This window comes from Populus nigra, chromosome 5, assembly GCF_951802175.1.
Source record: "Populus nigra chromosome 5, ddPopNigr1.1, whole genome shotgun sequence".
Lineage (NCBI taxonomy): Eukaryota > Viridiplantae > Streptophyta > Magnoliopsida > Malpighiales > Salicaceae > Populus > Populus nigra.
The window spans coordinates 16,336,244-16,348,917 of NC_084856.1; the positions used below are offsets into that span (position 1 = coordinate 16,336,244).

Consider the following 12,674-nt stretch of genomic DNA (forward strand, 5'->3'; position numbering starts at 1 on the left):
CTGGTTCATCTAAGACAATTGGTAATGTAATGAACCTAACATCAGTTCAAGAAATGATGTGTATGGAACCTCGATTGGATATGGTAACGGCTCTAAATTGTTATGATGAATATGAACTAAGTGATGGGAAAGATGATTGTCATATCAATAATGTAGTTGAGAAAGATGACAAGGTGATCCAATAAACCAAACAATAAGACCCCATGTTCCTGAATTTGAATATGTTAGTTGGTCTACTCATATGATGAGCTTTGGTTGGGCTTTAAGCCTTAAAGATTCATGTTTAAGTACTGAGTCCAAGTTGGATAAATGTTCCCAATGTTGATTTAATCAATGGAGTATGTAAAAAATTCATTTCAATACAAAGTGCAACGTTCAACCACAACTTACATGCAATTATAGTGTAATCATGAAACATCAAGTCAATGGTATTTACGAGGGGGATATAACACAAATTCTGATTCATTTGAGATTTTAAAATTGAAAAAGACTTATACATGTCACAATCCAATGGTTATGTAAGCTCATTATTAGTTTGACTCTGATTTTGTTGCTAATATGATGTTGACTATTGTGCAAGCTGAAATAAGTATTAAAATTACAAAATGATTTACTAATTGTCTCTGAATTTCTTGTATTTGATTTGGTATGTATGGTTTACCAATTGTCTTTGGATTTTGTAACTTATTTGGTTAATTAGTTTACTATACCTACTGTCTTGCTTCCTAGAAGGGTTTAGAAATATGTTTGTTATGGTCATCTTATGTACTAGAGGTCTTGATCTTTTTAGGTGTAGACAAAGCTATTTTACATAATTTCAAAGACAACTTTTTTAGGATAGTATTATGGATATAGAAAATTTATCTTAATAGTTAAATCAATCTCTATATAGACTTAAGTCACATATAATATAATGTCCTAAGTATAATATTCTATCAATGTAGTTAGATGTTCTTAGTGCAAGTTCAAGACATTGTTGATAATCATTGAGATGCAAAGCATAGTAATTAATTTATGTCAACATAATCTCAAGAAAATGATTAGAAATCAATTAATGGTTTGATTTGTTCAAACTAGAAGCAATGGATACTTGTGAGCCAATATTCTCTCCCTTTTTTATTATGACAAATCATTAATATTTTTGCAAGTATTAACATATTAATAATAAATCTACATGATTTCTCTCACTATCAATTGTAGTGTGCTCCTCTTATTAATTATAAGATATGTCCATGAAATGCATGAGAAAAGTCAATAATATAAATATTTTAAGATCAATAATCATAAGTTCTTGGCGGATAAGCATATTATATAAAGATATAGCATTGCATGTTACCAAATCAAAAATAATTTGAAATGATATAGAGAACAAATTTGTAAGATCCAAACTTTTGGCCCAAACCCAAGCTCAAGTCAGTCCAAACCCAACCTAAGTTAACCTAGGTATATAAGAAAAAGTTGCAAGAGAATTACTTTTCTCTCTTTCAATTCTTGTGGCCGTCATGACCCTCCCTTTATCAAACCAAGGATTTCAGTTTTTGATCTTGAGTTTTGAGTTCAAGAAATGTGGAAGTAACAAGTAAGTGGTTCTCTCTCATATTAGTTTCGATTATGATTTGTTTATGGAAAGATTAAAGAAGAATTAGGGTTTATAAGGATTTAAAGTTTATTTTATTAAGATTAATTCATGATTATTAGGGGTTTAATGTTAAGTGATTGATTTTGAGTATGTTGTTAGAAATAAGAATTTATGAGTTGATTTGTTTAAATTGATTTTTATGGGTTAAGAAATTCATTTTAACCTTGCTGTAAAATCTGGACAGAATGGTCTTGAGGTTGAAGATGACCAAATTTTATTTTGGTCCTCGATTTATAAAAATTTTAGTTTAATCCCTAAAATTTGAAAACATTATAATTTGACCCCTAAATGTATTTTGAGATTCTGGACAGTGTTATTATAAGGTTAAAGATGATTAATCTTAGCTTGATAATTTATTTGAAATATTTTCAGTTTGGTCCCTCAATTTTGGGAATTTATATTTTAGTCCCTAAACTTTATAAAAATTACTGTTTGGTCCCTAGTTCGTTCTAGACAGAATTTAGGATGGTTTGTGGGTGAAATTTTAGTATGGTTATGTATTTACAATTTGGTCCAGTTTTGGTAAAATTACGTTTCGATCCCTGTTTTGGAAAATTGTCGTTTTAGTCCCTAAACCTAGGAGACTAAACCTAATTTTCTTTTATGCATTGGAATCTTTTATTTGTGTTGTTTTGAGTTTCTTTTGAGTATATTTTGTATATTTATTGTAGGTTCTCCTAACGATCCTCAATAGGTTTTTCGAGTTTTTTATCTAACATTCCTTTGAATCTATATTTTTTCAAGTGATTGGGATAATCTTTAATATGCATATATTATAAATAAATATGCTTGTTGATTATACGATGAGTACAAATAGTTAATTCCTTGAATATTTATATATGTTGCTTTATTTTTCGAGCACTCATTTATTCTTGAATTTGCACTCGCAATCTGTCAAACTAAATTCTATTTGATATGATATACATTCCTTTGATGATTCTGTGAATATCTATTATGCCTTGATATAAGACTTGTCAGTAACTCCATGCTAACGGAGAGTAATTAGCCTATGTGCACATAGTATTCTGTATACCTAGCTGGTGAAAGAAGCATCAGCCTGTGACGACTGATCATCCCACAGTGGTCACATTTAGGTGTCATCTGGTCACCTTTGTGTGTCATCTGCTCTCTAATATGTATTCCACTAATTTGTGATAATATGTTTAGTATGCATATGTATATGTATATCAAGATAAATCGGCTTGCAAACTATTAATATCTAGAATATATATTAGATATTATTCTCTCACTGAATTGGTTAAACTCACCCCTTATTCTTAATATTATTTCAGGTTATTAGTTTCTGATAGTAGGTGGACTTTGTTAAGTATTCATGCTTCTTCAGTTTTGATCAATATGCCTTACTTGTCTTGCGAGGTTTTCCTTTTAGTTTTGATTCGATATCTTAAACGCTCCATTGTTACCTTATTTTAATGAAGTTTGGATTTTAACAATGTAACGAGTATTATGAATAATTGTTTTTGTTTTAATTATTGATGAAGAATTTTGAACTATCTTGTAGTTTCATCATATTCCTTAAATATTCCTTAAATATTTTATTGTTTTCAAACTCTTTTACAGGGTGTTTGGAACCTTGTGAGTTTAATTCAATTCATATGATTAAATCAATTCTTGTGTTTAGAATGTTTTCGACGGTATAGATTTGAATTCAATTTTTAGAAAATATGTAAAAGCAAATAAGAATGCATAGACTCTCATTTTCTATAATATTTCCCTCGGAATTGGCATAAAATATAATATTTCAAAAATACCCTTAAGTTAACAAATTAGAGTGGATTGCAAATCAAAAGGGATTTGTTGCCAATTGTAGGAAGAACACAATTGACGAATCTACGAGGAGTACGGTGATTTCAAATCTTTTTGGTAAGTCCATGGTTGAGCATAGGTCTTGCGTCTCATACTCTCAAGCTAGTAAAACATTAGTGTACTTTATGTCTCTCTCTCTCCTCCCTCTCGCTTCCATTATCAGGCCGAATTATTCGAGTTTGTTCTCTCTCTCTCTCTCTCTCTCTCTCTCTCTCTCTCTCTCTCTCTCTATTCACTTTAATTTTCTCTTCTTTTTTTTTTTATCTCAAAGCATCAACATCACTTGTTTATTACTTGTGAATTGAATTTAAAAATGGCTTTTCGTATCTCAGCCATTCCCAAATCTTAGTAATTTACTTGTGAATTAGAAGTTGAGATTTTCCTGGAAAGGTCTTTAATTTATGCAAACTCTTCTCTCACAATTCTGATTACTGTGATGATAAACTAGTATGATTTGTAACTCTTATACTTTTTTTATTGTTATTAATAATGGCATGGATATAAATACATATGCCTATAGCAAACAGGAAGGAAGACCACTACTATGCTTATAGCATGCTCCAAATGATCTGATCATAATTTACATGATGATCCTGAAAAGCATAATGCTGTAGCAGACTCCAAAACTACTACAATGGATGGAAGAACCCTAGACTTCATTACTATTCCCAAAAGAACAGTTTGGTGATTCATCTCCACCTCTAACTTTATTCGAGGCCCTCTCCATTCGCCTTTTCTTGGACCGACTAGTGATGTCCGCTTCCTTTTCACTGACAAATGAAATGAATGTCTGAAGACCTAGAGATGAAGTGCCTCGACTTGAAGGCTCGGTGTCTTCTGAGTAATTGGAAAACTTCCACAGTATCTTTATAAGATATAGAAGGAGAGCGAGCAAACAAGCTACACCACACATGAGAAAAAGGCCCCAAAAGCTTTTAAGGTGAAGTCGGTTTATACTTTCTTTCGCACCTTCTGAACTACAGGCACTTCTCTGCAGCCATTTATCATGTATTCTTTGGAGTTCTCCGCCTTCTGAAAGTTTCAGGATGGCCGCTGACATGTCCACTGCTAAGGGTGAGTCCCTCGGAAATGCCTGAAATGTAATGACAAATGAGGAAAACTAGCCCATGTTATGATATACGCGCGCAAAACTATATGCGCAATAATTTGAAAGGATACAGTAAACGGGCTGGAAATACTCACAAATCCCCACCCACTTTTGCTGAACTCCTGACCTACAATACTGAAGTCACATCGAGTGGAGAGGAAAAGCTCTATGTATGCTCGTTCATCAATCACCGCAGCAACACCTCCTTTCTGGGGACCATCTTTCAAGGCTTTGGCATAGTCCTCGTCGGAGTTGAGAGCAACAAGTCTAGACCTGGCTATGTTGTATTCCTCCGCTAGATAATTTTCAGCGAATGATCCCCGCTGGAAGCCTATGCGGTCATTGCTTGTTACCAAACTCTCAATCCCTTTAATGGGCGAAGAAAGTTGTTCTACCGTAAGAATTGAGGTCAAACTTGCAGTGTAACTTGAATTGAGTATAAGAACTACGAATAGCCAGATGAGTAGCACAAAGCGACCAAGGGAGCTGACGGTATTTTGCTCTGTATATATCAGAACAAGAAATGGACTGTTACTTTCACAGGTGCTTCAATGGTCCGTGTGACAAAGTAGATAAAACTATATATGTATCTATATATATAAAAGGGCCATTCCACTTACTATGGGAGAAAAACAATGTTGAAAAGCTGAACCTGTAGATCATGTGCGAAAATGTTAGCCATTCACGAATTGGATATGGAGGAAGCAAATTCTCATATTGCATAGATTGCTCAAATAGGGAAGATTGGTGATAAACCCACAAAATTGTTATATTTCTTAGGCACTCACCATATAATAGTTGCAATTTGTCTCTTAGGAGGGCCTCGAAAATCATCATTGACTCTATGCTCCAAGATCCAAACAACAACTCCGACAACAAGGAAAAAGATTCCTGTTACTAACCACATCATCGGAGTGAATGGCCTCAAGAATGCCAAAGAATTAGAGTTCAACTTCTGAACTGGGGCCACTACGACTAGGCCGGACTCCACGTAGGGCTGTGTGAAATCCACAATCCTTGTTCGATTGTTGGTGATAGCCAAGTCCCCTACTGCAGCATCATAGACCTACATATAACAAGATAGACAAAGGTTCAGAAAGAAAAATTGCAGCCTTTTCAGATTAAGTTAAAAGAATATATCTTTTCTTTCTTTCTTTTTTATACTCACACCGTCTTCGATCAATTGCAGAAGCTCAGATATTTTAGGTTTGTTAATACCATCCCCAAATGCATGTAGCTTATATGGGACATCGTAAGGCAAAGACTTCATAGCAGCTGTAAATACATCAATGCAGTATCCACTGAATGAATCAGCGCCTTTCACAGAGACCAACTCGTGATAAATGACATGGTTTGGCACTGCAATTCTCAATTGCCTTCCATTCTCTGGAAAAACCCATCCACGAGGCTTCTGTTTCGTTTGTCCAGGCCAGATTACACTCTCTAGTTCTTGACTCAAACTTGAACGATTAGGTGGCTTTGTATAAAGCGTTTCCGGTGGCACAACTGATAAGCCAGAGTAATTAGACCAATAACCGATCCTTTTAAATCCTTTGCCAATGACGTTCATAACTTCATATGCCGGATGAATTAGGTTCCTATCTGAATCGAACTTGATTGGCCCTGCTACTCCGGTCGTATTGACCTGTAAAATGCTGTGAAGCAAAAGATCCCCTCCATTGAAGATTCTCACTTCATCCACCTGCAGTTTCCCTCTATGCTGCTCGGTTACCTTTGGATCTTGTGAAAATGAAATATTTCCTCCCTGCTTGAAAAAGGCATCAATTCCATAAGCCAGCAACCAGACAGTGTCATAAGCATATAGACCATAAGTATTTAACTCAGTGCCATTAACCATTTTATCCCGAGTCAATTTGCTCCATCCAGAGACAAATTTCGTTTTCTGTTGTGAATCTGGTGTGTGCATACGCAACGTAATAGCTCCTTGAACTCCACCAATTGCTTCTGAAAAGATAGAAGTATCAGTATCGAAGGTGCTAGCAAGCCAATCAGTAACTAGCCAGACATAGCCACTTCCTGTCATCCCTTTATCTTGCGCCACACTAAAAACCTCCAGACCCCAGTCTGCATAAGCAAGAAGAACAAAAATCCTAGATTCCTCCGAATTCGCCGTTTTCAGTTCATTGCCGATGTTTTCACGGCTCAGACTGGGGCTTATAGGAGCTTTATGTGATATCCTACAGCGTCTCTCGGCCAACTTGTCTCCCAAAGCTGCAATTCCGTTTCTCCCATGATCGTCATCTACATAGATTGCTGTTACATCTCTCCATCCATAGTAGTCTATAATTTCTGCTATTGCTGCCATCTGAAATAGATCATTCTGTGTTGTCCTGACAAAGAATGGGTACTGAAGTGAAGATAGTGTCGGATCTGTAGCTCCAAATGACAACATGGGGATATGAATCTCATTGGCGATTTGCGATACAACATGAGCAGTAGCTGAAGTCTGGGGGCCAATTATGGCCACTGTCTCACCATCCATCAAGCCTAAAGCTGTTGGAAACAAGGAGATTATCATAAGAGAAATTGATATGCAGAAGTCAGAAACTAAAAAAAGCTTGGTTCAAACAAGGATTTACCGTCAAGCATGCCAAGAAAGCTGCTATTCTTTGTGTCCTGCGTTGTGACTTGCAGCTTTGTCTCACCAAGGATAGCATTGTTGCTATTCACATCGTCAACAGCAGCATCTATTGCTATCTTCGCAACTTTTCCAACGGTAGTATTAAAATTTAGAAGAGCCCCAATTTTGACAACCTTCGGTCTTGCAGTATCATTCAGACCGATCCCATTTGATGATAACCCATTGCTGAAAACCGTTACAGCCACAAACAAAACCTTATGCATGATGGTGCACAACCCCATAATCTCCCCTTTCTGCATGAAAAGAAAACAACTTCAGAAAAATGATGAAATCACTGGAAAGCATCCAAATATACAGATATATCAGGAAAACACCAATGCTGAACAAAAGAATGTTTGAAGAAGATGAAGCCAAGAGCTGCTTCTGACTTTTTCATGCAGACAACAGCAGATTCCCACCAGAAAGCAAAGTTGCAATAGAAACCAAGCATGCAATTCAATCAAGCAGTAAACATAACACGTGAAAAACTAAAAGCAACGAAAAGCATGAGCTCAAAATTGTATGTGTGTGCTTATATACAGCTGCCAAAATCCTTGCGTGTTTCTTTTTGAAAGACAGAAGGAAAAAAAGATGAACATAAGAACAAAACGATGCTACTTACTTAAAAGACAAGAAATACAAGGTACTTGATATGATTTCAGCTATGGAATGTACCTATTATATAGAAGATGACCATGGTATTAGAAATCCTTGAATTCAATATCAGAGGGTGAATGGAAAAGATGCCATGCATGCATCACACCCCATGTCAGTAAACAAGAGGTGGACTCCACTTCGTTCCACCATCTAATAATGTGGTCTAGTACTTGTAATGTCAGACCACGAGTGGGAAATGAAGTTTACTTTTGCATATCAAAAATTAAAAAAATATATATATTAATATTTTTTTAATATTTTTAAATTATTTAAATATGTTGATATTAAAAATAATTTTTAAAAATTAAAAAATTATTATTTTAATATATTTTTAAATAAAAAATCCTTTAAAAAATTATTATAACCATAATTTTAAAAACACGTAAATGGAATGGCAGAGACAACTTGTTAGATATTCAATCCATTCAGAGAGCTCCTTAACGGATTTTTCTTTTATATTAAAATATTATAAAAGTAATTTACAGTTGATTTCGAGTATTCATAGACCGTGAATTTATTCTTCGGGTACTTCATTTGAAAAACCTCAAATTAGTCCTCCAATTATGAGCTTATTATCAATCTAGTCCAAACTTTAAAATTTTCAATCCATCGAATTTCGACCTATAAATCTTCTTCTTTTTTCTTGTGGAAAACATCAAAATTTCCCAAAGCAACTTTTTCTATCTATTTCATAACATGTGCAATTTAAACGGAAAACAATAACAATACATAGAAATGGGATTCAATTGAGGAATGTCTAATATTTTAGGGATACAATTATGAATTAGTAGATAGTAAAGGGGGAAATCTAAGGATTACACTACTTCGTTTTGTTTTGGCTCAAGGTGGGGTCGTCTTTGACACTCGATCAATTAAGAAATTTTTTATCATTTTATATTTAATTGATTTTGAGTATTTAAAGTTTTATTTTAATTTTTTTTAATAAAATTATCATAGCTAAAATAAACATTTTAATATTTAATTTTTCTTATAAGATTATCATAACTCAAATAAACATTTTAGTATTTAGTTGATATTTAATTTTATGTGTTTATTTTTATTATTATATTATTAAATAAAAAATAGTTTTAAAAACAAAGTTTGTAAGCCTAACGAAGTTTGTGATTCAGGTTGTAGGTTTTGAGAGTTAAGTCGCGAAACTTAGGTTAATCTAATATTTTGTTATTTTATTTTAAAAAATATATATATCATCTTGAATTTTTTTTAAAAAAAAGTCAAACCATGCTTTTACTGATCGTTCAGGTTGTCTTTGGACTTATCAAGTCAATTAGGTCACCTAGAATCAACTCTCATGCAAGTTAATTTTAAACTCAGGTTAGGTAAGGAGGAGGGTGGAAAGGTTTAAAATTGACCCGCTGGGTCGGGTTTAGTACAATGCCAAATAGTTTTATTGTTTATTCCATTTTCTAATTTTTTTTCTTTCAATTAAATTTTTTTTTATTAATATTATCCTTCAACATTTGATTAATTTTAAATTGGTATTCATAATTTATTTTGGTTTGCTTTTTATTAGGTTATCGCGGTCTCAAACAAACATTTGGATATTTAGTTAGTGCTTAATTTTGCGATCGCTTATTTTTATTACCATATCATTAAGTAAAAAATAATTAAAAAAAGTTATTAAACCTAGTAGAGTCCATAATCAAGGTCAGTGGTCTGGCGGGTCAAGCCATGAAACTAAGTCAATTTAATATATTGTCGTTTTAATATTAAAAAAATATCATTTTACTTTTTTAAAAAAAATTAAAATTATATTTTTTACTAATCATTCAGGTTGTCTTTCGATTCATGAAGTTGGCCAAGTCATGTCGAAGTAAATCTCATATTATTTAATTTAAAAATCAAGTTAGGCATGAAATTAAATTATTTTTTTTAAAATTAACCCATTATGTTAAATTTAATAATAATATTATTAAAAAAATTATTTGTAGCCTAAATATTTTTTTAATTCAATAAAAATTTAAAACAATCCATCCCTGGGTAATATCTAAACTTTGTTTTTTTAATTAATGTGGATGTTCGATCAGCTTGCGCGTACCTCGACTAATCCCACAGGCCCTGAAGTTAACGATTATGTAAGCCTCCAATGACCATGAGGTTTGTAAGACTCGAACTGGTAACCTCTAAAAAACAAATTTAAATCTTAATAACTACACCCATTAGAGTATAATATCTAAAGGTTGTTATTACCGGAAGTCATGATTTTGTAACATTGCGGAGTGATTGATTTCATCAAAGAATTTCATCTCCCACGCGTTGACCAAAAAATTACTCCACTTGTCAAAGATATATCTCGGTCTCGGTCTCGGTCTCGGCCTCGGCTAACTTTACCCTCTTTTTTTAAGAAACAGGGCTTAGGCCCAAAAAACGTGGGATAGTGCATCACCAAGTCAAGTCAATATTGATGCAAGTACTAAGTAGTGGGTTTAGCCACCTTTAAATTTTAAATAGCTGCAAATTAATAAAACCATTAAAAAATTAAGGTAAAAACATTGTTTATATAAATAGTGAATCACCTCAAATATTTTTTTATTTATTTACATTCTCTTTTTTTTTGGTTGGGCCCTACTTTTTGTTTGCATCATTCTTTTTTTTTAATAAATATTTTTACTTCCCATCTAATAATTATAGCTAGTTTCCCAAAAATAATGTTCTATAAATCATGAAATGATGGTGTTTAGAATATAAACAGTGAGCCACCTTAATTTTATTTTTTTATTTACATCTTTTTTTTTGTTTTTTATTAAATCATTTTGCTTTCTATTTAACAATTATCATTTGGTTTCGCAAAATTAATACCCGACAAACTATGATATTATCTTTGAAATCATTAACATATAATGTAATGTGATATTGAAAAGATTGAAAAAATAAACCATAGGAGAAAGACAACTACCCATAGTTTTTCTTTTCTTTCTTTTCTTTTCTTTAATCTTTTTTATCATTTGACTTTTTTTATTTTCAACTTAATCCTTTCACATTCATTTGACTTTGGATTAAGTTTAATATTTTATTTTGGTTGCTTTTATGTGAGTCTCTTGCGATGTTCAAAATAAGTTTTGACATTAAATTTATATTCAATTTAAAAAAATAAATTTAATTTTATTAATTTAAATCAATTAAAACTTTAGGTATCCAATTTTAAAACTAAAATAAATATTTAATTTTTTAAAAAAAATAATATTTTTATCTCAATTTCAATACTCAGTTTTTTATTAGAATCAATAAATTTATTACTATATATATATATATATATATATTATTAAATGGTAATGCAATATTTTCAGTTCGGGTTACCCGCAGTGTGGTGTGGGGGGGATCAAATTTGTATTTGCCACATGAGAAGATTATCCTTCCGCAAATAGGTTTTAGTTAACCAACCCTTTTTCATTATTATGGACGACAATAGATATCAGTGGTTAATATCTTTTGATATTTATATTTTATATTTATCATTAATTGAGTAATAAATTTAAATATTTATAAATTAATTATCAAATTTGGGGTATTCAATGAGTATTCATTATCTATTATTATTTATTAATCAATAAAAAATAAAATAATTAGGATACGTGTGTGCATCATGTCAATATTAAATTATGTGTGTATTATATTATATTAAAAAAATTTAAATATTCTATAAATATATTTATATAATACAAATATATCTTTCGAGTTAAAGTTTGAGTGTGTTTTAAATTAAATTTAATAATATTTATATCTTATTTATTTGTTTTTGAAATCTAAAAATAGCTATCTATTTAGATCATCATATTGATAACCATCAAATTAAATTAAATTATCATCCGTGTTTCTCATCAACACTTACACTTCCCATTTTGGAAGATAAAGCGAAGAAAATTAAAGCACTATACAATTGGACCAGTCAATAAAGTCAACCACCACACTGCCACCAACTTTTTTTTTCCACGCTGCCATCATCTAATTCTAGTGGTTAGCTCATCGTGATTCATGGAAATCTTTTATTGCGCACGTGCCTTAAGCTCGACATTTACTTGCATTAAACATTTGCATTTACGAACATAAAATGAATAGAAAAGGAGTCCCAGAAAGAGTAGTCAATTCTCAATTGGTCCCCAAACAAACATTTCTTTTTCAATTTCACCCTCTATTAAAGTATCTTACATTTAACACCAGACAAAATGAGGACCTATATTTATTTTAAAAACAAGCGATCTATTTGTCATAAATTCGTTGACAATATTAATGTATATTGTTTGATAGACACAGAATTCATTGCCACATTTCTCAATGTGTTGAATGTTTATTTGATCATAATTTACACCAACATAATGAATCAGTGTACTACTTGATTCATTACAGTGCTGCATGTAAATGGATTTCAAGCACTTTTTTTTTACACCGTATTTGTTTCTCTTTTTTTTTGCCATATTACTTTTTTTTTTTCAATTTGATTCTTTAATATTGTTTTTTTATGCAATTAAGCTTGTTAATTTGTTTCCATCTTCTCAAGTATTAAGAAAAAATTCTGTTGTTGGGTTTGTGCTTGATCATGTGAAAAATTTGTTGGTTTTCTGATTTTAAAGAGAATAAACATAGAGGAACTGAAATTAACACCAAGAAAACAAAAAAGGTTTTCAGTGCTGCTTCATGGAGATTTAACTTGCACGTACTATCTAGGGAGGACAGGACAGAGATGCCAAGATGGTTATAAAGACACCAAACAAAACTGACTTTGGTTGTGGCAGGAGACCACAAGCACCACTTGAAGTTGGTTACCCTTCTTACACCCTAGCATA

General features: G+C 32.1%; 1 protein-coding gene across 1 annotated transcript; it reads right to left on the reverse strand.

Annotated features, from left to right (window-relative positions):
• Window positions 1-4,115: 4,115 nt before the first annotated feature.
• Window positions 4,116-7,199, reverse strand: LOC133694833 (glutamate receptor 3.6-like). The gene is made up of 6 exons (XM_062116534.1): window positions 7,175-7,199; window positions 5,743-7,088; window positions 5,363-5,640; window positions 5,195-5,226; window positions 4,670-5,076; window positions 4,116-4,559 (listed from the first exon to the last, which is right to left on the reverse strand). The coding sequence occupies exons 1-6, from the start codon at window positions 7,182-7,184 to the stop codon at window positions 4,116-4,118; spliced, it is 2,517 nt and encodes an 838-aa protein (XP_061972518.1). The 5' UTR covers window positions 7,185-7,199.
• Window positions 7,200-12,674: the final 5,475 nt, after the last annotated feature.

Bases quoted from the DNA above. Each gene is read 5' to 3' on its own strand.
- LOC133694833 (XM_062116534.1), bottom strand. The intron at 5,641-5,742 runs GTGAGTATAAAA...TGTTATATGTAG, and splicing joins TGCAATTGATCGAAGACGGT to GTCTATGATGCTGCAGTAGG. The intron at 4,560-4,669 runs GTGAGTATTTCC...ATTACATTTCAG, and splicing joins GCAAAAGTGGGTGGGGATTT to GCATTTCCGAGGGACTCACC.